This window comes from Pogona vitticeps, chromosome 5, assembly GCF_051106095.1.
Source record: "Pogona vitticeps strain Pit_001003342236 chromosome 5, PviZW2.1, whole genome shotgun sequence".
NCBI lineage: Eukaryota > Metazoa > Chordata > Lepidosauria > Squamata > Agamidae > Pogona > Pogona vitticeps.
Genome location: NC_135787.1, coordinates 41,522,098 through 41,549,469, shown reverse-complemented (window position 1 = coordinate 41,549,469; position 27,372 = coordinate 41,522,098). Strand labels below are relative to the sequence as shown.

The 27,372-nt window shown below is 38.4% G+C and overlaps 1 protein-coding gene across 3 annotated transcripts in view; it reads right to left on the bottom strand.

The window, feature by feature from the left end:
- HHIP (hedgehog interacting protein) overlaps nt 1-27,372 on the bottom strand; it is a 102,434-nt gene that overhangs the window by 18,040 nt on the left and 57,022 nt on the right. For all 3 annotated transcript variants that reach the window (XM_020783097.3, XM_020783098.3, XM_020783096.3), the window contains exons 5-11: nt 15,547-15,698; nt 12,883-13,056; nt 12,193-12,336; nt 9,269-9,390; nt 5,864-5,987; nt 3,289-3,419; nt 1,349-1,430 (exon numbers count right to left, since the gene is read on the bottom strand). In XM_020783097.3, coding sequence (XP_020638756.1) covers nt 1,349-1,430; nt 3,289-3,419; nt 5,864-5,987; nt 9,269-9,390; nt 12,193-12,336; nt 12,883-13,056; nt 15,547-15,698 — 929 coding nt within the window. The remainder of the gene's footprint in view (nt 1-1,348; nt 1,431-3,288; nt 3,420-5,863; nt 5,988-9,268; nt 9,391-12,192; nt 12,337-12,882; nt 13,057-15,546; nt 15,699-27,372) is intronic.

Below are 27,372 nucleotides of genomic sequence, written 5' to 3'. Positions count from 1 at the left end.
ATACAACCATCCATATATATTGTAGCTGGCTTCCTGTTGCATAGCTTCTTCTGTGCAATGAGAGTGATGTCACTGGCTGTCAATGGTATGCTGCAGATATCCACCTCGCAGTCGTGATATAGACTCCTTTACTGTGCACTCTTCAAACTGAGATGAGTCATTTAAAGACTGCATTAAATATGTTGCTAATTTTTACACTGTAGTGTTTCATACATGTCAAAACATCAGAAATAGAATCCTTATAAAATTCTGCAGCACATTTTGATCACTGTTTCATTTTTAATTTCAAATGTATCCCACAGAACATTGAGTCGCTAGCCCAGTGTCTTTTCCTCTTGTCTTATTTCAGCTAGATATATTACCCTCTGCCACATATCAAATAACTAACTAGGAACTCTGCATTGGGAGGTCTGGCCTTTCAGGTATGTCGTTTTGAGACCACCCTAATCGCTGAGGCAACAGCAGCACAAAGCCAAGGTCAAACAAAGTAACCCATTTGTAATTAGATACTAATAGTGGTTTAAAGGTGTAAAATTCACCTAAGTCCACATACCAACAGACTAAACAATCAAAATTAAGTCAACAAGATTTGTTCTGTAAAAATACTTCCCATTAGAAAACATAAATAATGAAAATATAATATGCATGATTGACTGCTGCAATGTCTGCTTCCTAGTCAATAACATTGTATTACAGTGGCAGATCTACCCCTGAACATTAGAACTTCACTGTAGCATATATTTATGAGATAGTTTCAAATTCTGAAATACAGCTGCCCCTCCTCTGTGAAAAATTGTCTGATACCTACTTCCCTACAACTTTGGACGTTTATGCGCATCCCAGTAGGCCAAAGTCCAAGCATTCATTTAGTTATCATCTGCCCTACTACCTAGTTCTCCACAGTATCCTTCCCCTTCTCATTAAAAACGTTGATGAATACGTTCTTCGTACTTAATTCATGGAACTGCACTATTAGTTTGAATGGCAGTCCTTTCTTGGGTAGGGATGATGGAGGTAGTCTTGTTTTGGATCTTGTTTTGTGGCATAAAATGGGATGAATAAAATGTCCTACAAATATTTATTTTTTCATGTTTAATTATAAATTTAAAAGATCATGTTCTCCATATACATATTTTTATACACATATATTTAGAATTTGATTCTCTGATTGTCAGAAGGGAACCAGATTTACATGATAACACTCTGATCATAAACATGTTTATTTTTTATTTCAGTAAAGCTTGTTTTCATATGCAATGCCAAAGGTCATTGCTTAAATTACCCATTCTTTGGATATTTCTAGAAACCAAAATAATGTCCCCATTAGACACTTGGCTTAATTTCTTACCTTTTGGGATCAACAATCTTGTAGAGCTTCCCGTTGTGAGACTGTGTCATGCTTTTACTGCTTGCTACAATGTAAACCTCACCTATTAATAAAATACATAGAATACATTAATATTGGCATTCAGTAAAGTACTCTTTATATATCAGAAAGTGGTCTCAAAATGACATTCCCTTTTGTGGCCTAGTTCATCTTGTTCATCCTTATCATAACAGATGAGTATCTTCATTTCAAGTGTAGCAAATGGAAGGTCAGGAAGAATAAGAGCCAACCATCCCTCTCAATTCATGATTCAAAAAAGAATTTGAATCCAGGTGTCTCTGATCAAAGTCTATGAATTAACTTTGCTAATACATACTATGCTCTTCAGTCACAATATCTGTTCTTAGCACTTAGTATTCTTTCTGCTAGTATCAGTTAGGCATGTATTGTTAATCATTATGGCATATCTCTTCCATTCTACTACAGCTCATTTAACGGTGTGAATAGGTACTAAATGTTGGCAGGGCAACACTGGTGAATACTTTTTGAATATGTTTATTGAAGAAACAAGAAAATGGTCGCAGTACTAATCATACAAAATGACTGTACACTGATGCATTTCAAATATATTCCAGCCATGGTTATCTATTTTCTGGGAATTTTCACATGTTTTAGAAATTGTGGATGTGGCCATTCTTTTTTTCAGTGCATGTGTAATGTGGATTTAGAATCCTTGGGATTCCTGGATTCCAAATTGAATTGTGTCAGCAGTTTTATACTGCTTCTACATCCCTGCAGTTTTGCATGCACAGATATGCACGAGGTGGTCATGCACTTTGGTCCATTTTAATTTGTTCCTTCCTCTTTGTTCTCCCATTGCAAAATACCAAAAAAAAGTGCACAATCACACTTGCTTACAAATGGCACTGGCATTGGTGGCACCTCCCCCTCAGAAGCACTCAGTTGTAGATGTATGTGAACACGTTCTGTGTCCTCCCTCCACCAAAAAAAGCTTCCAAACATCCCAGTTTTAAACATTATTCACATTTTAAGACAAAAATCATTTTTGAGTCACGTGCTGTCTTCTTATCACTCACACTTCCTATTTGTTCCTTTTCCTTCATTGTAAAGGTAAAGGTTCCCCTTGACAATTTTTGTCCAGTCGTGTTCGACTCTAGGGGGCGGTGCTCATCCCCGTCTCCAAGCCATAGAGCCAGCGTTTTGTCCGAAAACAATCTTCTGTGGTCACATGGCCAGTGCGACTTAGACATGGAGCGCTGTTACCTTCCTACCGAAGTGATCCCTAGTTATCTACTTGCATTTGCATGCTTTCGAACTGCTAGGTTGGCGGGAGCTGGGACAAGCGACGGGCGCTTACTCCGTCGCGTGGATTCAATCTTACGACTGCTTGGTCTTCTGACCCTGCAGCACAGGCTTCTGCGGTTTAGCCCGCAGAGCCACCACGTCCCCTGACTAACCTCTAAATTCACTAACAATTAATGGGGAGCTCCTTTGTTACCCTCATTATGGAAGTGTCCAATCACAGCTCAACACTAGCAGCTGCTAGCCCTTGCACACCACAGCTAAAGGACTACTACGAATCAGAGCCCAATCACCATTGGGAGGCTGAATTTTGTTCACTCTTGATAAGTATTTATCTTGGGTCATCTGAAAACCTTTATAATGGCCTAATAAAGTCTAATGAGATTTTTAAATACTGGACAGTTTTACTGCTATTATTTTCCCCAATTTTATTTATTATCTTCATTTTTTGTGTTTTATTATTTTTTGTTTTGTGTCTTGCTGATAATAATATGGTCGTGAAAATAAACACTGATAACGGTATACTTGAAGGAGGTGTGCACATTCATTTAAAAAAAATGAAAATTAACAAGGCACATTTTGGCCAAATTCCAATTGGTGGTTTGAAGTAAAGTATTAAGAAGTTGCTTTCTTCTTACCTAATTCATCTTCGCCAAATCCCAAGACATGTCCCGAAAAGAAGCCTCTGCATGAGCCGCTGTTGCCGAGACATAATGGTTTCTCTTGCCACTGTTTGGTCATGGGATTTTGTTGCAGTGTTAAAAAATTCCTGTAAACATATAATGACAGTATTTTTATAACTTTAATAGAATCAACACAGGAATTATGATAAAGATACTGTACATAAACAGGAGTTCATTAGACCAGTGGTTCTTAACCTTGGGTTACTCAAGTGTTTTTGGACTGCAACTCCCAGAAGCCTTCACCACCAGCTGTGCTGGCTGGGGTTTCTGGGAGTTGCAGTTCAAAAACACCTGAGTAACCCAAGGTTAAGAACCACTGCATTAGACTATCATCTTATACGTACTTACTTACATTGAACTAAATGGACTTATTTTTGAGGAAGCAAATATAAGGTTGCAATGTTAACGTCTGAGCTGCGAAACCCATGTTCCAGATTATATGTTGTGTAGAGCAGTGGTCCCCAACCTTGGGTCTCCAGATGTTCTTGGACTTCAACTCCCAGAAATCCTGGCCAGCAGAGGCCATGGTGAAGCCTTCTGGGAGTTGTAGTCCAAGAACATCTAGAGGCCCAAGGTTGGGGACCACTGGTGTAGAGCACTGAAGAGAGATCTTGAATCACCTACCTCTTATTAGAAACAACAGCAACAAATGGGCCTATGAAATATTGCTTTCCTTTATATCAATGATAGTAAATTAAAAGGAAGCTTACCATATGTCCACAAGTGGAAAAATTTAAAAAGCAAAACAAAACCAGAGGTGATTGTTATTTATGGCCCAATAAAGTTACTTAGTTACTAACAGGTTTATGATAAATGTGGGTGTTCGCACAGATTTGCTGGATGCTATAGCCATGGAGCTGTTAAAATGTAAGTTCCCAAATGGAGACTGCAAGTGTGAAGAGACAACCTGAGGTGTAGTGTCATTAGATCACACCTCAAAGGATTCCTTGCCTCTCTGAATTTGAAGTCTCCATTTCGGAACTTAAGTGATTATTACTCCCATGGCTATAACTTCAGGCCGGAATGAATTTTCTGCTACCATTCTTAGCAGAGTCTAGTTTTGTAGACTAGCTTGGTGAAGAGTTTTGAAGGATTCAAAACCTTAGTTTCTTTCCTTTTTTTTCTTTTCATATTTTGGTAGCCTAATAAAGGCACTACCTAACTGGTTTTTAGTACAGTATAGCTATTATATGCTCCAGATTCTTAGTCCCTACAAGTATCCAAGCAGCTATGTTCTGAATAAGTTGAAGTTTCCAAACCACTCTGAACAGAGCACATTGCAGCAGTATGGTACTCTAGTCCAGATGTAACCAGAGCAAGAAGTAAGGCCTGTATTCTCTATTTAGGTGAACCAGCTTAAGTACTAAGGCACCGAGCCACTAGTAGTGTTGATCAAGTAAAACTACTAACTAGCATACATAGTCTTTCAGATAGTTGTCAACAAAGCAAAATGGTTGCCATTCAGATTTTCCAGCCCACAGCATATCTATCTTAACTGGAGGAAATTTCATTTTATATGCCCTCCATGTGCCCTCAGGCTTCATCCAGATATCTGTTCAGGGTTTCCATCACCCCCCTGAGACTTATTTCCAGAAAAGAAAACAAGAGCTGCATGCCACCCATGTACACTTTAGTCCAAAACTCTGGACTACATCTTCCAGTGGTTTCATGATGATGCTGAACTTACTGTGGGACAAGATGGAAACTTGAGGCACCCAGTAGCTGTGAACTAGATAATAAATCACCCAGAAACATCATCTGATTCTAGCCCTCTACAAAGGAGAGAGCCACTGCAACACAATGTTTTCAAGACATACAGTACTATAGTGTGGTATTATAGCCCACAGTATGTATGTATGTATGTGTGTGTGTGTGTATATGTATATGTGTGTATATATATATATATGTGTGTATATATATATGTGTGTATATATATATGTGTGTATATATATATATATATATATTTGTCTGTCTGTCTCATTTATAGGTCACCTGTCTCCTGATGAGGGGATTCAGGGCAGCTCACAATGTTAAAACTAGTAAAATTAAAAAACACAATAAAGTGCACATTAAAAAACAATTAAGCTACAATAGTAATTAAAATGCTTTAATTAAAAATACTTAAGGTTTATCATTACTTAGCTAAAAAGCATCCAGGGACGCAGGGTTATTAAAAGCTGCCTGAAAATGAAGGCCACCGGGACAACAATGGAGGAGGAGGAGGAGGAGGCAGGACTAGGTAGGGGCTGGGGGGCAGAAGGAAGGGCATGGGGAGCAGGGGAAGGGGGCAGGCAGGTTGTGGGGGTGAGGGGAGAGAAAATGGGCCAAACCAAACCAAAGAACCAGTGATTTTTGATGAACTTCCTGGTTCATACCTATATCTACTCCTGAGGAGAGCATGTCACAACCTGGGAGCACTCTCTCTCTCTCTCTCTCTCTCTCTCTCTCTCTCTCTCTCTCTCTGTGTGTGTGTGTGTGTGTGTGCATAAAATATAATCTGTTTTAAAAATGTATATTTAAAGAAATTTACCCATTGCGATCAGCAAATATATAAGCTCCATATAGTCTTTCAGACTGGCAACCTCTGTATACAAATCCACCAACCAGTGGTCCACTACTGAATGGCTTGAATTCTAAAAGCGAAGACTCACTTTCTGAAAAGAAATGACCACAATGTTAGATGAACTGCAAGTTCATTTGTTGAAGATATATTTTATTCAGGGAAGGCAGTAGTAATTAGAATATCAGTTCTACTGTGTGTTATAATACAGAATGAACTCTTCTAACTGAAGATCATGATATTTTTAAAGATGCTTATATACTTTTGTGAGATGTCATACCTAGGTCTCAAAGACAAGGGAAATCGAATGTGAAAATCAGAGCGCACATACATATCCCCAGAGAAATATCATGCATGGCAAGAATCTGGAAGCAGTTTTAGAGTGCATAGGTCTTTAGAAGCTACAGCATTTATTTTAGCTTTCACACTTCATGAACAGCTGAGGCTTGCAAGAATACATGAATGTTTTAAAAAAATAGTAATACAAGCAAGCCTAGATACAGTGGCCAGGAATGTTTCTGTTGTCTTTAGTCATAGCTTGAAAAATAATGTGCAAGACTACATAATTTGAGCTACTGGAAGAAGAAAACAAAATGTTTATTTATTTGCCATGTTTACACTTTCTTTTATAAGAAGGACTAGCACTGTGGGTGTCCTGTAAGCATCATCCAGTTGGATAGGTTTCTTAAGTTCTTCTTGGCAAGTAGCAGCTTGGACAAAGTATTCAAGGAAATCATAATAAAATCAAAACATATTTCAGGATCAATGAAGATAATTCAAAGCTCAAATGTACTTCCAAGAAAGCTGTCATTCTTCTACAGAGGAATTTCAAAGAGATTTTATAGTTTGAAGTAGCTTTATAGGAATGAATAACACAGTTCAGTTCTATTTTGGGGTAATAAATAAAGAAAATTGTTTCCTGTTCTACTATATACGTCAACACACTGAGCAATGCTAGGAAACCTGTGTTTCCACCGAAATCTGTTGTTGTGAATAGTCAGCATCCTTATTCTTCATAGAATCATAGAATAGTGGAGTTGGAAGGGGTCTATAAGGCCGTCAAGTCCACCCCCTGCTCAATGCAGGAAAACAAATCAAAAGATATCTGCCAGGTGCTTGTCTAAGTTTCTCTTGAATGCCTCCAGTGTTGGAGTATTCACTACCTCTCGAGGTAATTGGTTCCACTGGCTTACTGCTCTAACAGTTAGGAAGTTTTTCCTGATAATCAATAAAAACCTGGCTTCCTGTCACTTGAGCCCATTGTTGCGTGTCCTGCACTCTGGGATGATCAAGAGCAGATCCTGCCCCTCCTCTGTATAACAGCTTTTCAAGTATTTGAAAAGTGTTATCATATCACCCCTCTCTCTTCTTTTCTCAACATGCCCAAGTCCTTCAGTCTACCCTCATAAGGCTTGGTTTCAAGCCCCTTGATCATCCTTGTCGCCCTCCACTGAACTTGTTCCAATTTGTCAGCATCCTTCTTGAAGTGTGGTGTCCAGAACTGGACATAATACTCAAGGTGAGGCCTAACCAGTGCTGAATAGAGGGGGACTAGTACCTTATGAGATTTGGAAAATATACTTCTGTTAATGCAGCCTAATATAGCATTTGCCTTTTTTGTAGCCACATCACACTGTTGGCTCATATTTAGCTTGTGATCTATGACAATTCATTTCATCCTTAACTGAATGTTTGCACTGAGTTTTTCTTTTCTTTTGTTTTGTTTTGCATTACATTGTCATTTGACCCCTCTACCATATACATTTATTTTTTCTCTCCATTTCATGCTTCTTATGAAGTGGATTCTAGTCTATAAATGTTTATACCATAATAAATGTGCCAAATTTTATGGTGCCACAAGACTCTCTTTTGTTTTTCCAGAGTGCATGGTTTTATATTAACAGCACGGATATGGTAGGTCTTCATTAGCTGCACTCTAATAGGAAGCCAGAAACTAATTTTATTTTATTACTTGGAAAATGAATATGCATGTCAAGCTTTCAGGATGAGGTAGGAAATACCGTGCAATCTGATACATTATTTTTAAAGCAGATGATCACAGTACTTGACTCTAATTGGTTTTTTTCTTGGATGACAATAATTTTACATCACAATATAACTTCATTTGATTGACATTAGTTTTAGGTGAACTTTCCAGTGGAGCTGGGGCTTCATAATGCCTTTCTCAAAAGGCATGATATTTTTGACATAACTTCACAGATATATAGGATACTTGTGGAATACAGCACATAGTAAGGCATGCTCAAGTTGAACTGATTGCAAAGGATCTGAGTGCACATATTGTAGTCTTTGGGAAGCTTATATGGGTAGATACAGTATTAGAGACTTGAAAAGAGGTTCTCATACTCTATAACAATGTGGAAGTCTGCACAGAAATATGACAGACCCTCTGTGGCAAATAGGTCTGGCCATATACTTATGGCAACCTTGCTCTATTTGTTGAATTCCTTAGAGAAACATTAACCATGAGCTGAATATCTTCAATGTGGGGGAAGATGGCAATTATTTTCATAACTTTTCTCCATTTTCAAAACAATCATGCATCAGAATTGTGCTACTAATATAAAGATCTGGGCTGAAGCTTCAGGTTCTTGTGTGAAAGCTCAATTGAAATTAACATCCCCTTTGAATTGCCACATTATCAGTCTGTGAAACAGTAAAACAGATTATATGTGTGTCTTAAAAGCAAGCTGTGATGTCTAAACATTTGCTGTTATGTGCCATCTAGTCACTTCTGACTTAAGGCTGCCCTGATAAGGTTTTTGAAGTATCTGAAATATTCAAAGGATGTTTAGCTAATTGTAATCAGCATTTTCTTCACAATAAATGGCCAGTATCCTCTTGTGCAGTTCCACTGATATAGCTGGAGTTATACAACCACCACCTGCAGACTGCTGCCAGTTATGGAGCTCCCTTTTCAATGTCAGGGTACATACAAATTGATGACTAACATGTCCCGTTTATATCTCTAGTAGGCATCCTTCAGTCTCGAGATACTATGGTAACGTGCTCTGTATGGAGGTCTTGGAACAGCGTCTAGTGTGGCTGAGAAGGCCGATTTGAGAGTGACAATCTCTTCCACATTGAAGACAAATACAATCTGTCCCCTGTCCAGCTCCCTGGTTTTGCTTGTATCAATACATATCAATATATCTACTCTACCTAGGACTGAAATTGGATTTAGTCATTTGTATCTTAAGACAGAGAGGCAATGGAGTGGCATTTTGTGAACTAGCTGAAGCTACTCCCCCTGCTTTAGCCTAGTACATGACTAAAACATATGAGGATAGTGCCCTCAGTGTTTTATACACCAAGGGTATGTATACAATGCATTGTATGTTAAACAGACCTTACCATAATCTTTCCCTTTTATTATCTGAAGGATTCTTGCTGAAGACCTGTTCCTTCCATTGGAGTCTGAACAAAGTATTGTTAAATTAATATTTGCATCTGTTGGGTGGCGATCCACAGCACACCTGTGCAATAACAGTATATTAAAAAAGCAAGATAAAATAAAAAAATCTTTTATTATGTTTCAGTTTTTATTATTAGAATAATCACAAGTTTTTGTTTCCTTCAGTAACCCACTGATGTTCTGCATTTTGACAAATTATTTCAAATGCCCTTTCTTGTACAGTGGTGCCTCGCATAGCGAGGTTAATCCGTTCCGGATTAACCTTCGCTATGCAGAAGCATCGTTGAACGGATCAAAAAAACCAATTGGAATGCATTAAATATCGTTTAATGCGTTCCAAATGGGCCAAATACTCACCGTTCAACGAAGCTTCGTAATGGCCGGCAGCCATTTTCGCACCCTCGCCTCGCTTAACGAGGGCGCGAAAACGCTGCGCGCGGCCATTTTGGGCCATTTCCAGGCTTCCGGCGGCCATTTTGGCCGCCGAAGAGCTGATCGTCGGGCTTCGTTTTGCGAAGATCGGTAAGGGAAACGCTTACCGGTCTTCGCAAAGCGAATTGTGCCCTATAGGAAAAACGTTAAGCGATCGCATTAGCGATCCGAAAAAATGGATCGCTATGCGATTTCATCGTTATGCGGTGCGCTCGTTAAGCGAGGCACCACTGTATATGTTGTTTAAAACAGAAGAATTTGGAACTATAAGATTGGGAGCAAAAAGGCAGGATAATTGAGGATAGCCAATGTCCATTCATGAACACTTTGTTTTACACAGCAGCAGATTGTTTTTCTTTTTCTGTTCTCATAGCAATAAGCTATTATTTATCATTCAAAACACACTGTCCAGAGTCCTGGTCAGTTATGGGATTATGAAACAGTGATCATATTTCCTGGGCATGGGACATTCAGATATTTTTTCACTACAGAGTTTGCCAGGAATTCCTCAGCCAGAATTCTGGTAGGTGTAATTAAGAAGTCCAAGTCCTTAGAGGAGTTTCAGAACACACATCTGTGCCTCTGCAAGTCTTTCTCTAGAGTGATGGCCATTAGCCTGAATAAGGAGGAAATGGATGGAATGACTAAACTCCATGGGAGCTGCAAGTGGTTACGGGACTGGTAATCTCTCTGTGTGTTAGGCTACGTATAAGTTTCCTCTCAAAAAACAGTCCTTGCAGCTCTTATGGATCTTAGCCATTGACATCCCTTTCTCTTTTCTTCAGGCTAATGGCCACTGCTTCAGAGAGAGACTTGCTGAGACACATGTGTGTCTTCTGAAATTAAGGACTTGGATTTTTTTGGCTACAGCTACCGGAATTCTAGCTGAAGGAATTTTTCATGAATTCTGAGAGCTATAGTAAAACAACAACAACAACAACAACAACAACAACAACAACAACAACAACAACAACAACAACAACAACAACAACAACAAACCAGAAGTCCCATGCCTAGCAGGTGCTTTTGTGTATATGCCCTGTGCTGCAGTAATTGAGAAGTCATGCGCACAAATATATGAAGGGGAGCTAACAGGAGTGGAAAAACTGCTGCATGATTGTCTTATATACGTTGATTTTTGCCAGCTGGATTTTGGCCACTATGGGGCAAACTATAATTTGTCATGAGAAAAGGAATTATTTCAGAGTTTAAAATGTCTGATTGTCATAGCAGTAGTTTTTCATATAAAATTATTTTTTATCTTGTCTTGCAGTTATCATTAGAAAATAAGCATAGACTTCATTTTGAAGTCTGATAACTCAGCCTTCAAGATCTGCTTAAATCAGGGGTCTAAAACACTAATAGATTTTAGGTTCAAATGATGTATTTACACCTACATACTCCTATTATTATAGCCAAGTATTATACATCATACTGCCATAATATCTAGCATATACCTGCCATCAGAAAAATGTTGTGTGGACGTCTGCTGGCTGAAACTCTCAAAGGTGGATGGGAATTCCTGTCATCTCTTGACATGGTTGTTAAGAGATGACAGGAATTCCCATCCATAGTTAAGCATTGGGATGGGAAGCAGGAAGTGCCACAGCCATACAAGTGCAAAGTTGCTGAATGGATAATGTCTGTGCCAGAGCAACAATGCCAGGGAGTCTTCATGGCACTGGGTCCACCGCCTCCTTCTGATTTTGGAATGTTTGATGGTAATTTGAGCCATTCAATCTAAATCCATGGCTGCAGTTGGAGGCAACCCTGCAAACTGCCTTATTGGTCAGACTCCTCTATCCTGCAGCAGCTTCTCTTTTAAGTCAAAGCTCTGTTGCCTGTATAACCAGGTAGCCTCTCATTTTTACTTGGGCCATTGTATTCAGCATTTGCCCATATGTAACTGGATAAGGAGTACCTGAATAATTTGAATAATATCTGGATAGTAATTTGAATCTGAATAATACTGAGTCAGCTTCTTAACAGAAAGAAAAGTTTATTTTGAAAATTCCTGAACAATAATGTTTATTTGTCCTTTTGGTTTGAAGCTCTGAATTTATACAGCTCTATGTATCAATAATAACTGAAGGGCTTGGAGCCTCAAGTAGACTGGCCAAAATCAATGGCACTTTAGTGCTGAAAGTTTTGATTTGAGAAAGGGATTCTAACATTCATCTTTCTATAACCTAGTCCAACCTTGTGTAGATTAGGGTAGAGATATTATTGGTTTCCTCAGTTGAAAAAAATGTTGTTTTTAATGTTTATAAATAAATTGTCCATGAAAAACAACAATCTAATCTGAGTTATTTTCTTTTCTTCTCCTGTCCTTCCTTTTATGCGTGGATGAAGGAATTCTAATTATTTAGATTTTTTTAAAAAAATGTGTTAATCTAATGAAATTGTGATGAAAATGCATAAACCCACTTACCTGCCTGGATTATGGAGTCCATGGGCAAAAATTTCAGGAGGTTGATTGGTGCTGTTAAAGTGTGGATTGCTCCATGGTATGGAATAAGGCACATGGCAGAAATCAGTGTCTACATCCAGACGCAAAACAGAACCTGTAAAATCACTGAGAAAGTTGGAGGATAACTCAGTTGATTTTAAAAACATCTTTTAAATAACTAGATACTGTTCAATTTGATATAACACCAAGATAGATGCAAAAAAAAAAAATCATACAGCAAGAGGAGCTATCTCCATTAGTGTAATATATCATGTTCTCACTAAGTATAATTTTTGTTGAGTTTGAGTGTGATTTTGCAGCCATGCTTTGCAAAGTTTTAGAGGTGAGACTGACACATCAACATGTGCCTATTATTGTACTGGCCACTTTTGCTCAAATAATTCTTCCTGTTAGCAATTCTGCTTAAGTAACATGCCTTGTTATAAATAAGGCTGAACAATTCTTTCCAACTCTGTCTCTGCTATATATTTTTCTTTTCTGTTTCATCCAGAAATAAATGGTGTAGTGAACATAATTTCCCAATTTGTTCAGTACAGACAAAATTAGACTATGGTTCAGTTATTAGACAACTAATGAGAAAATACTTTACAGATATGGGAAAAAATTAAGATAAATAACAAATAAGATTTTATCCATGGGTAATAACTGTACCTTAGACCATCCATCTCCTCCATGTCATCTATAGTGATCATCCCATCACCAAGAAATATATACAAAAATCCATCAGGGCCAAATAGCAATTGCCCTCCAAGGTGTTTTCTATGTAGCTCTGCAACTTCTAGGAAACCTCTTGCTGTTCTCATATCAACCTGATGCGGATTTTTCCTGCACCATAGGAAAAGAATGCAGAGTTAATCCCAATAATATATTTCTAATATTTTTCTATGTCACAGAAACATATTTTGCATTACTTTAGAATGGCAGGGACTAAACGTTTGTGAAATTCTGCTTCCCACAAGATAAGCCTTATCAAGCTTCCCCGCCGCCACCACCATTGTGATCTGTGCTGTGTTCTGAACAGAGGACCAATGTTTTTGCAAGTTACTGAATTTGGACACCAAATACTGTTATTATTTTTTTCTTTTTCTTTACTATCCCTGTGGCAAAGATCTATATCCTAAATGCATCCTAGTTTTTGTTGTTGCTCTTAAGAGTAGCAGTGTCTTATAGTGTTCAGAACGTTGGACTAAAACTGGAGAGCTTGATGCTCAAGCACAGGGCTGTAATTAGGGTGGTGCAGCCAGGGCTTTGCTGAATCTAATGGTGAATGTTGGGAAAAGATATGGCAATGCCTCCTAATTCCCCCTTTTAATTAGAAACCTCCTTTTTCTTTTGGGAGGCATCAAATGCTACTCCTTTCACTTGATGAGATTCGTGCTGTTGTCTCCACACAGAACGTGTGGGAGACTGTGACAAAACTGGTTTTCAAAATTTCTAGTTACGGCTCTGCTCAAACATGAAGCTCAAGTGGTGATTTGGGGCCAATCATACAAGCCATCTAAGTACCAGGAATGTTGTTAGGATGGAGATACAGTGAAGTACTGTATCTGGTAAATAAGTCACTAAGCAATACAAGTGGAGAGGGAAGTAAACCAAGAACAGAGACTGGAAATTTAATTACAATTCCAAAGAACAGTTTTGAACAACAGCATTTTTGTAATATAAAACTTAAGAACCTCTCAGGCACCATGGCCATTAGGCATTTTCACTGTGGGCTTTTAGGGACAGCAGTGCTGGGTAGGTGGGGCTCATCAGCCCTGGAAGGCAGCTCATGTAGGAGAAGGAAAACTTTGATTTCAAACCTCCACTGCCTTATGGCTATATCCACTCATGGAAAAGGCTTCAGGAGTTAACCTTGAGGCAAAATCCGGAGCCGGAGTCCCAGAACCAGTTCGTCTCGTTCTGGCAACTCCTGCAATGTCGCTGGAATCAGTTGTATTGGCTCTTGCCTTTCCACTGGACTATTTCAGCGACGTGGAGAGGGGGGATTTGCTGCTTGGGTAACAGCCCATCCTCTATATTATTTTACCCAGGCTTCGTGCTCTGGAGAGGACACTCCAGCTTCGCATACAGCATCGAAACAACTCAAATGGGCCTCCTCAGCCACACTAGACGCTGTTCCAAGTCCTCCATACAGAGCACGTTACCATAGTCTTTTGAGACTGAAGGATGCCTAATGACCAGAAAGTAAAATTTCTGTCTTTGACTGAGAGTAATCCATAAGGGATGGGTAACGAGAGGTACCTGAGTGTACCATTCTTTAAAGGGTTGTCTTTGAAAACCGCATCATAATTGTATAAAGCATCCTGAGACATGCCTGTCACATGTACTGCAGTTACAAATTTAGTCTGCAGCTAATGCTCCATATTTCTTCATGTCTAGCAAGTGGAAGTGGACATGGTTTGTGCAGTATCATTTGTATATGACTTAAGAAATCATCATAAACACTGTGACTATTTCTTTACTCCTGATTAACTTGAGCACTGATTAATCGGTTAGCCATTCCTCTGCCTGGACTTAAGTCACACGGGTATAGGATGTATTTGTACCACACAGTTATAGCATTTTGTCTGAATATGTATCCAAATATTTCAGAGTGAAGTCAAGGTAATTAATGTGGCATCAAACTGCTACAATTGTGTAGTGTATGTGTGTATGTGTGTGTGTATATATAAGCAACATTTTAAACTGAAAAACCTGGTGCATCAGGAAACAGCCTGACCTTTGAATAATGGACAAAACTATTTTTAAATGACTGCAATTATTGGAGGTTGTTGTTATATGCTGTCAATTCACCTCCAACTGATGACGACCCTATGAATGAACTGTCTCTAAAATCTCCTGTTGTCAAGTGCCCTGCTTGGTTTTTGTAAACTCCAGCCTGTGGGTTCTTTCAGGCAGTCAGTCCATCTTGCATTTGATCTTCTCTTTTCCTGCTGTGTTCCACCTTTCCCAGCATTCTTGTTTTTTCCAGGGAATCCTGCCTTCTCATGAGGTGCCCAAAGTAGGACAGCCTCAGTTTCAACATTTTTGCTTCCAGAGATAGTTCAGGCTGATTTGAGATATAAATGAGAATGAACATGATGTGTACAAAGTAATGTAGTTGCTCCTGGTCTCAGCATTTCTTGATTAATTTTTTTTCAGTATCACTGATACTTTCTGACAGTATGCGGATGTATCCCCTGGAAATTGGAGGAACCTTGTTGAAAAGCATGGCATTCAGGGACTTTGAAATACACCAAACAAATTAGATAGGCATTTCAAATCACATTGTATAATGAGAGCTTCTACAAAGGTCAAACATAAAATGCATACCTGGAGACAGTGTACTCTACAACCCTAAGGATATGGTCATGTGGACCAATGGCCCATCGCTCTTGGTTGGTGGTATAAGACACATACAGCTTTCCATTTTTTTTGTAATTGGGATGGAATGCAAGGCTTAAGAGCCCTCTTTCATCTCCACCCTGCAGTCAAATGAAAAACACAAAGAATCGTGAAGTTAATTATGTTCCGCATTGTGTTTAAGAGCACCCCCCCAACTTTCTTTTTTCCCCTTGTAAGTAATCTTTTCCCAGGTCCTTTCTTCCTTTTCTTAACACAGCACAAAAAAGGATTATAAAACATTTCATCAGGATTGGCCAGGGCAGCGGAGGGGTGGTGCTCCTTGAGAGCTGGATAAGGACAAGTGTTTTGTGCAGCTATCAGTACGCAAGTCTCTTTACGCTACTTTTATGGAGTGATTTCTGAATGCATTCTTTTGGAAGCCATAAGGCAGAATTAAATGCTGTGGAGAATTCTTTGCTGGATTAGTAGGCTGCATATTGTACATGGAACACAATTTTAAAAAAAGTTTTATAACCAGCAGTTGCTTCAAAATGATGTATCCACAATCTAAAACACAGTGCTAACTCCCACTATCGTGGCAAAATATTTAGAAAAAAGTCAACTTGTTTAATATATAAACTTTTATCTTACTCTGGAGGTGACCACATCAATTCTCACAAAGATGGTGGTCTGCTTATCATTGCCAGTATACTGTAGATCAACATTTCCTGACCTGGCATGCTCTCGATGGGTTGGACTACAACTCCCAGAATCCCCCTGCCTACTATGGGGGTTGTGATAGGAAATAAACTGTTTCCAATTTTATTGCATAAATGTCACATTTTGTATCAAGGCTATAGTGTGAAGATTAATTATTTCTTTAAAATGTGCCTAGACATGATTTTTCCATTATTTATATATCCAACACAGATTAGTACAGTTATATGTTTAGCATCAAATTCATGCACTGTGACAATACAAATGCCAGCAACATGATGCAGAACTACCATCACCACCACCCTGAAAACAAGGAAGGAAAAGAAGAAAGAAGGATATTTCAAAGCCTTGAAATGCAAAAAAAAGCCAAAGAGCACCCTCCAAACAGTGTAGTATAAATATATTCTTGTATAGTTTCCAGTTAGATAAACACTGATGCAAAAGAAGATTTCCAGCTACAGAAATACAAAAAGACATAGTCCTGAATCCAATTTGTAGTCCTAACTTAAGTAGACCTGTTGAATAAGAGATTTACAGAAGTGTTACTCATTATTTAGCAGTAGATTCAGTGGGTGTACTCTATCTATCTATCTATCTATCTATCTATCTATCTATCTATCTATCTATCTATCTATCTATCTATCTATCTATCTATCTATCTATCTATCTATCTATCTATCTATCTATCTATCTATCTATCTATCTATCTCTGTCTGTCTGTCTGTCTATTTATTTATTTAATTTATATGCCGTCCACTCTACCCAGAGGTCGCTGGGCGGCTTACAATAATTAAAATTTAATACAATAAAAATAAAATGATTAAAATACAATTAAAATACAATAAAATTTGCCATCATCAGGACCCACAGTTGATGTTATCTCAATTAAAAGCCTTCTGGAACAGGAAGGTTTTGACCTGGCGCCGAAATGTCATCAACGTCGGCGCCAGATGAATTTCAGTTGGGAGAGTGTTCCATAGTCTGGGGGCAGCTGCCGAGAAGGCCCTTTGTCTACAAGCCAAAGATATGACTAGTAACTGAATTTAGGACATAGAAAAGAAAAGATTATGGTTTGAATTCAGACCTCGAATAGTTCCCATCATGGTATGTCTGGAAGTTGCTTCTGACTTACAGTGACCTTATAGGATTTTTCAGGTATGTGAGATGTTCAATGAGTGGTTCCCCATTGTCACCCCCAGTTGGTTTTCATGCCTACACAGAGATTTGAACCAGATTTTCTGAGTCCTTGTCTTCATCTATTATACCACACTGGATCTCACATACACAGAAAAGACCAATTCAAATCAGTGGGATTTAAGATACTGTAGCCCAGTTTATATCTCATTGTTCTCCATAGGTCTATGCTAGCTATAAATACGTCTAGATATACTCCTATGATCAGAAAATGATAAAAGTGCAGCCCAGTATATTTGTGCACTTGAAGATTAGTAATTGCATAGTCTGGGTGGGATTGAATGTAATGTTAAACTGTGATTTAAGACTATGTGAGTGAGAAAAATAGAGCCAAAGTAAAGCCTCTCATCTCATCTCCTGTGTACCAGGCATAAACCAGCATTCATGATCATTGGACCCTATTTCTGGATTGTCTAAACTTGTTGTTGTTTAGTCGTTAAGTCGTGTATGACTCTTCATGACTCCATGGACCAGAGCATGCCAGGCCCTCCTAAATAAACTACTTATGTACTAAACAAGCTAACATCAAACCACCGGTGATCATACTAGCTTATTTAGTGGACAAATTTATTATTTACTATGATTCTGATTTACGCATAATGAGGGTAAAGTGAAACTGAATGCCAGGCTATTTCTTCTCCTCGGGACTCCAGAGTGTGGAGGTAGACTACTTGAGCACAGTGCTTCTTTCTGGATATCGATTTTGTCTTGAATATAGATACGACTAGCCTACTATATGCTGGGGTATTTTTGGCAGAAAACCTACAAAATGTACACTTCTTCCTTCAACAACCCTAGAGCTTGGGGTGCTTGACCCCTTGTAGTTCAAGTATTTAACTCTCATGCTCCCAAAAACATAATTACAAAACTTTAAAAAATTACAAAAGATTTTTATGTTTTAATTTTTTACTTTTTAAATCTTTTAATTGTATTTTAAATCAAATATTGTTTAATTTATCTTTTAATATTTAACTTATATTTTTAAATTGTGTTAATTTTAATGTTGTGAGCCACTTTGGGTCCCTTGTTGGGAGAAATGCGGCATATAAAACAACAACAACAACAACAACAACAACTCTACTACTACTACTACTACTACTACTACTACTACTACTAATAATAATAATAATAATAATAATAATAATAATAATAATAATACTAATACTACTAATACTAATACTAATACTAATACTAATACTAATACTAATACTAATACTAATACTAATACTAATACTAATACTAATACTAATACTAATACTAATAATAATAATAATAATAATAATAATAATAATAATAATAATAATAATAATAATAATAATAATAATAATAATAATAATAATAATAATAATAAAGCTATTTCAGACATACACACCAGTTCTCTCTATTGGTGTTCTCCTCCTTCGTGTTGACAATTCTTCCATATAATACCATGTGTAATGAGCCTTAAAAGTTCTTATGACCTCCAATCTACATGTTGAATTGGAGATGTTGTTTTTAGGGGCAAGTAGACCTTTTAGTCCCTTCACGGATTGCTGCCTTGTCGTGGCAAAGGGGCTTGAGTAATTCAGAGAAGCTATGGGCTATGGGCTAAAACGGACAGGTCATAGTGGAGAGTTCTGACTAAACATGATCCACCTGGAGCAGGAACTGGCAAGCCACTCCAGTATCTTTGCCAAGAAAACTCTGTGAACAGAAACAAAAGACTAAATGATACGACGCTGGAAGATGAGCCCCTCAGGTCAGAAGGTGTCCAACATGCTACTGAGGAAGAGCGAAGGACAAGTACAAGTAGCTCCAGAGCTAATGAAATGGTTGGGCCAAAGCTGAAAGGACTCTCAGCTGTGGACGTGCCTGGAAGTGAAAGGAAAGTCCAATGCTGCAAAGAAAAATACTGCATAGGAACCTGGAATGTAAGATCTATGTACCTTGGTAAGCTGGATGCGGTCAAACTGGAGATGACAAGGATAAACATTGACATCCTGGGCGCCAGTAAACTAAAATGATGGGAATGGGCGAATTCAATTCAGACTATTATCATATCTACTATTCTGGGCAAGAATCCTGTAGAAGAGATGGAATAGCCCTGATAGTCAACAAAAGAGTGGGAAAAGCTGTACTGGGATATAATCTCAAAAACGATAGAATGATTTCAATATGAATTTAAGGCAGACCTTTTAACATCACAGTAATCCAAGTTTATGCACCAACCACCAATACTCTAGAGGCTGAAATTGACCAATTCTATATTGGTGTGGTTGCTCCTCTTGAGCCAGACATCCTGGAGAGTGAAGTCAAGTGGGCCTTAGAAAGCACGGCCAACAACAAGGCCAGTGGAGATGACACTGTTAAGGTGCTACACTCAATATGCCAGCAAGTTTGGAAAACTTAGCAGTGGCCAGAGGATTGGAAAAGATCAGTCTACATCTCAATCCCAAAGAAGGGCAGTGCCAAAGAATGCTCCAACTACCGTACAATTGCACTTATTTCACACGCTAGCAACATTATGCTCAAAATCCTCCAAGGTAGGCTTCAGCAGTATGTGGACCAAGAACTCCCAGAAGTACAAGCTGGATTTCAAAGGGGCAGAGGAACTCGAGACCAAATTGTTAACATGCGCTGGATTATGGAGAAAGACAGAGAGTTCCAGAAAAACATCTATTTCTGCTTCATTGACTATGCAAAAGCCTTCGACTGCGTGTGTGGGCCACAGCAAACTATGGCAAGTCCTTAAAGAAATGGGCGTGCATGACCACCTTACCTATCTCAGGGGGACAAAAGACGCCTGCTTCTTGGGAGGAAAGCAATGACAAACCTAGACAGCATCTTAAAAAGCAGATACATCACTTTGCTGACAAAGGTCCGCATAGTCAAAGCTATGGTCTTTCCAGTAGTGGTGTATGGAAGGGAGAGCTGGACCATAAAGAAGGCTGACCACCAAAGAATTGATGCTTTTGAATTGTGGTGCTGGAGGACACTCTTGAGAGTCCCCTGGACTTCAAGGAGAACAAACCTATCCATTTTGAAGGAAATCAACCCTGAGTGCTCACTGTAAGGACAGATCCTGAAGCTGAGGCTCCAATACCTAGGCCATCTCATGAGAAGAGAAGACTCCCTGGGAAAGAACCTGATGTTAGGAAAGTGTGAAGGTAGGAGGAGAAGGGGACGACAGAGGAGAAGATGGCTAGACAGTGTCATTGAAGCTACCATCATGAATTTGACCCAACTCCGGAAGGTAGTGGAAGACAGGAGGGCCTGGCTTGCTCTGGTCCATGGGATCACAAAGAGTCGGACATGATTTAACAACTAAACAACAACAACAAAGACCATTTAGATGCCTTCAGTGTTGAACTCATGAGGTTCTGACTGGCCATGGGCACAGTATTTACTGAATATTTATTTCTTTGAATATTTATTGATTGATTGATGAAATCCACGTGTAACCAAATGTGTGCAATTCAATGGAGAAGTGTAATTTTTCATTAATGTAAAATGGCTGTTTATCTTGAAATTAAAAGGGGAGTAACTACAGATTCCAGACTAAGAAATACAGCAAATATTTCAAGATAGTAAACATTTGGAAACAGAGTCTTTTTTTAAATGGGACATTAAATCTTTAGTCTGGACCCCATCTGCCTAGCATTTTTGCAGACTGTGGCCTCTGCGGAATTTTGACTTAAAGTTTGATAGTCTCAGAGCTTGTTGGTTACCATCTGAATCAAGAACATTTGGTGGCTATCTTGCGGTCAGACTCAAACAATGTGGATGTTATTACTAAGTTAGCCTTATTAATGCATCATAGATTCTCACCATATATATAATCTAATGCTGGAGTTGGCTGCTGCTGATATTAAAAGGAACAGCCAGGATCTCAAAAAGACCTTAGAAACGTATCAATCCCTCCATGTTTCTATCTACAGTGACCTCTAATGCAGAATATCAATTCCAGCATAGCACTATCAGCTTCAAATTTCCACTAAATTTTGAGTACAGCCTGTCTGGTAGCATGGAAGGTACTTTCAAAGACTCACTGCATTCCTTGTGTGGCCTTTGGATTCTAGCCACAGTTCATTACACTGAACTTTGAATGGTTCATAAGTACTCCAATTAGCAGCAACCAGGATGAAAGTTCCGGTAAACCATCCATTCTTTTCTTAGTACATGAATGAAACTATCACACAGCTGCTTTCAAGCTGCTATGAGATGCTGCTTTCAGTTTCATGAAAAGAAAGTCTAGTGAAACACCAATAATCTAAACTGTGATTGTTCTGAGCAGAATTTTCATTCAAACCCATGTTTCTACATTATGCACTGCATACATTTTATTCATTCTTTGTGTTTCCTTATGGACTCTGGCTCTGCTAATTTCAAGGACGTGCACCATGACAATTACTGAAAGGCAAGAGTTTCTAATTTCTGAAGATCTAATTTGCATTAAAATACATTAATACACATTTTTTGCAACACAGATAAATGTATAAAGAACATTACACAATAATGGCTTGCTATTTTGAAACCGCCCAGAGTGGTAGAATATACCAGATGGGCGGGATAGAAATCAAATCAAATCAAATCAAATCAAATCAAATCAAATCAAATCAAATCAAATCAAATCAATCAATCAATCAATCAATCAATAAATCAGCAATTTATAAAATTAACTTTGGGGCAAAGGAAAAATGCTAGTACTTACATTAATATTTGTGGTTTACATTTCTTGGAGTGAAAATAACCTACCTGTTGTGTGTACACGGGACCTTGACTTACAATGGCTCGCTATAAAATCCCAAGTTTTACAGCCATACCAAAATGCCCAAGTATCAAACACTTACTATCAATCAGTGTGAGTACTGTTGTAGACCAGGATATTTACTTCACCAAAGACACGGACAGAGAGTAGAGATTGGACTGGGAGAAGAGAGAAGACAACATAAATGATAGGGTGCACCCAGAAAGTATAGAGAAAAAACAGAAAAGTGAGAAGACAGTGGAGGTCAAAAGGGAGTGCCCTGCAAGCAGGTGTGAGTGAAAAGTGAGACGGCACATAGGTTTCATTTATAAGGTGTGAAAGTCTTCAGGAATTACGCCCCTATTTTAACAATGGCTGGAATCCTGTTAATCTTTACCATGTGCACAAACGCCCTGTTTTACATGCAGTTGCCAAAATACATTAATTCAGCAAGATTGTTGGTGGGGGTTTTTTTTTAACTATCCCTTGTGCAAATATAAGACCCATTGTTTCCAATGGAGTGATCTTTGGCTTGCACAACATCAAGCTAGAGATTGCCTGAGAATGGTAGAGCATTCTGCCTGTGAAGCAGTTACACTCTGCCATTATGAATAAGCTTTGGCTATTGAAGTTAATGTGAAAATATTTTTCAGCTTACAAGGGGTCATTTTATAACCAGCATCTGGGAACCTATTAGGCCAGACCTGGGCAAAGTGCGGCCCGAGGGCCACATACAGCCCGCGAGCCACTCCTGTCCATTTATAGCTTTTTGTCTAAAGTTGATCAGTCGCTTATCTTTAACGTACCACAAAAAAAAACCTCTTTAGTATTTGTGAAGATTAACAAGTTTAATATAAAAACAATCATAACATCACTGTTTCATTTTATTTTTAAGTAAAGTTGGTTTGGCCCCCGAACACAGTTCAGATTTTTCATGTGGCCCCCCCTATAGAAATTAATTGCCCACCCCTGCATTAGGATGAAAGTCTGCTGTAGTCACTTAATATTTCAAATGTTTGTGCTGAGAATATGGGTTAAATTATGCAGTAAGTATTTGTTAGAAGTAGGGTTTATTTAAATGCTGGAAGATGTTTCTTTGACATAGCATGCCCTTTTACTCAGCTCTGCATCTTGCATTTCAGCAGGTTTTGTGTTGTGAATGCTCAGTGGGAAATAAACATGGACTTAATCTAATTGCCCAGGTTTCCATCTCTGACAAAATCATGTTATGGAAAATAAAAATGGGCTACCACTTTCTAAATGTGAGCTGAACTTTTCCTGTAATTTGATTTATGAACTGAGTGGGTATGTGCAATTGCTTCAGTATGATCCCACTCAACATTCATTTTATATTTGCCGTATTCCTGGTGAACACTGGGCCTAACCATGTGACTCCTTGAGGTCAAAGTAGCCATGCTTCTTCATCACCAAACGGCAACATTTGTTTGCGAAGTTGCTTTCCAAGTAGTTGTGATCAAATGTCATCACAAACTCCATCATAGTTAAAAGCAATGAAATGAATTTAAAGTGCTTAAAATAACTTCCTAGAAAATAATTTCTTTTTTCTCCTCATTTATTTTTTTGTTCTATTAGTGCATGTGTCTTATGGTTTATTGTATATTTTTTATTGTAAGCCACCCAGAGTGGTTGACCAGACCAGATGGGCGGGATATAAATCAAATAAATAAATAATAAATAAAGATGTGCTAAAGCAGTTGAAAACAATAAATTGCCACGTATATATAAACATACCACCTGAAAGACTTTGAAAGCCATTATGCATTAAAGTTTTTTCTTTGGGGAGGAGGGCAGTCCAGGTTTTACAGTGTTTGTATAAAATACAGCATGCAACAAACTATAGGATCACTAAATCCAAAGCAATTTTTTTCTGCCTCACTATGGCCTCTTTATCTGGCCCTCTTTTTGATGGACGCCCATCTCATATCTGATGAGAAATGTAACTGTCACCTCTGGTGAGAAGCATATCTAAAGAACAAGGTCTGGAGAAGATCTCAATGTTAGGAAGATTTACTGTATGGGAGATCCTATGGTCCCAGAGAATGGAATCCAGACATAGAGATTGAACTTGTTTGATACAATTAGGAATGGGCCTTTCATGTTTCAACAAAAGTCTCAAAACAAAGAAGAGATTCTTTTGTGTGTTTTGTGTTCTTTAGTTGATTACTGAATGATAGTCGATAAAACATGTATGATTCGTGTTAATGAAAAAGAGATAGATACAAGTTTTGTGTTTATGTTACTTTTGTGTAACTTTTCTTTCACCCTTTCCATATCAAATCATCTGAGAATTTTTTCATCAGATAGCATTACAAGGGCTCTCAGCATGTCCATGCAAGATTACACCAAAATCTTATGTTGGCTGGCATTCTGCTTCTGAAGTGTTCAGCCAGATTTCTATGATAAAATTCAGAAGCAGGACATGAATGGAATAGTACCATCCTATTTGTACCATCAATTGACTAGTTACTGAAAGGTGTTATGTGACAGAGTTCAGGATGAACCAGCAAAACTGAGAACAGTGGAACTATGGGTTGCTATTTCCTCCCTCATGCATTAAACTGGCAGGTGTGGCGTCAATTCTCCAATTATGAGCATCCCAGAATTTTTAAATTTGTTGAGAACCTGATAATGAACTGTCATAGCAATGTCAACATTCTTCATTTGGACTGATAATTTTGTCATGATCCTGGATGAAGATCTTCTGGAGAAAGTGGCAAACCTGACAATTCTGGTCACTGTTTCGATCCAGTTTCTGACATATTATTAAACATGATTACTGATGCAACAGAATATACAGCCTGTAAGAGATACCTTTGCTGAAAACTCCCTGCCCCCATATTACCCACTCAGATTGAGAAGCTTAAAGACTTAAGGCTACTGATTTTCAAGTTATTTGAGGTAATTAGAAATGCAGCACATGGAGCCAGAAAGGTTATAAGCTCTTTTAACTCTGAGTATTTGACCTTTTGAAAGAAAACTGCCTTTGATGATACTGCCCTTAAAGAGCAAATTTTGACTTTTTTTTTTTAAGATCTAGGGGGAAGTATTTAGAATGTAGCAAATGTGCTGTCTGAAGGACATTTCAGAATTAGTCAATTGCTAGATTCATCCAAGATCAAATAAAAGCTTGGAAATGTATTACCCACCACTATGTTATCCAGGCACACACCTTGAATGTGAAGATTAAAACAGCACAAAAAACTTGGATACTCAATGTGACATCTTTATAAACTATCATTTATACAAGTGATACCCTAAAGTATCTATTTTTGGAACTGAGTTTAGGAGAAATAAAGGGATCTTTGATCAACCAATGCATTTACCAGAAATCTTGCAGAAGAAATGCTGCATGTTAGTCTAAAATAATGCTTAGCATGGGGGTGGGGGAAGTCTGTCAACACCTGCTTCTCTAGCTATCCATGATCCAAAGAAGACTGATGATAGTGGAAGCATTTTGAGATGATTAGGCGGACTGATGGGTTACAATGTGCAAGCTGTGGAAGGCCTGAGTAAAAAGTGGGAAGAATGTGGGTCACCTCACCATTTCTGGCATGATCTGGCATGGGTGGGAGGCTTGTTGGCAGTGAAGCAAGTCTGCCCTGCAGAAGAGCAGACTGTGGTGGGGGCTTTTTGTTTTCCCTCTGTACAGACAGGTAAGTGGGGCTGGGTGATGCAGAAGCTGAAGGCTTGGAAAATCATTGCATTGATTGGCAAGATTATTGCCCTCAGTAGTTCTCCTATTCTCTCCTTGTCCCAGAGATGTTTTTTTTTAAAGTTCCCCAGACCCTCATGTAGAAAAGTCTCTCTCTCACACACAAACACACACTCTACAGCAAGGAAACATATTTTAAAAGGCTGTCTCATTCCTTGACCTCTTGATTGTGAGAATGTTGAGTGAGCAGGCACCCAGTGTATAACTGCATGCCTATGGAGCAAAATACTGAAATAACACTGTTGGCCGATAATCTTCTCTTGTCATGAGATGGCCAAAGTATTGGAGCCTCAGCTTCAGCATCTGTCCTACCAGTGAGCACTCAGGGTTGATTTCCTTAAGGATTGATAGGTTTGTTCTCCTTGCAGTCACTTAACTCTAACTGCCCATTCCATAAAAAAACAAGCCAAGCCAAACCAACTGCCAAATAAAAAACACTGCACTCATGATTTTTTTAAAAAATCAGGATTCCTAATTATGGCAATCTCTATGCTGTATGTTATTTTCATATTAATTGGCCACATAAAATAAATGGAAGAAGCACATGTCTGTCTGTCTGTCTGTCCGTCCGTCCGTCCATCCGATCGTCTGATCGTCCGTCCGTCCGTCCGTCCGTCCGATCGTCCATCCATCTGTCTAATTTTAGAAAGTCACAAACTATAAAGACTACTCTTATAGAAAGCTCCCTATTCAAGCTTCCATTCAACATAAACATGTAAGTTTCATCTCTTCTGAAGGAGCAACTCTCTCTCAAAATTCATCAAATAGCTCCAAATGATGTTGTTATTGGAACTTCTTTTTTAAAATATCAAAATTCAAAAAGATGCAATACAAAAATAATATTATTATTTTAGTAAAAACATTCAGTGTCTGTTTGCCTCTGTTTTATTAAACTTTGGCCAAAATCCTGTTTGTGGTGATGATGTTACCAGCTTTTGCTGGTAAAATGTAATGTAACTTAATTAAATGCTTCCTATGCCCCATTTTAGTGTCCGAGGCTCCCTAGGGTTTCTTTTTGCCCATGGTGAAGTCTTTGAAAGCCTCAAGATGAGGGCTAGGTGGGAGCCTTTAACAGTCAAAAATTAATGCTGGATTACTGCCAGCAGTCCCAATCCTGGCACTGGTAATTATTGGGGATTAAAGGTTCTCCTTACAATCCAAGGCTCTGAAAGACTTCGCCTAGGGCAAAGGGAGCCCCAGGGAGCCTCAAACCCTAAAATAGAGGGACAGAAAACATTTAATTAATTTAAATTATATTTTACTATGGAAGCTGATGACATCACCTATAAGTATACCATATCTGCAAATTTCATCCAGTTTTGACAAAGATTATTTTTAAAAAAGAGTTATAGCTCTGTTCATTTCTATTGTAGTCAGTTTGAGGCACTAAGATTTAGATTTCTAAATAGATATTTGGATTTGGTCCTGATTCAAATCAGACAAC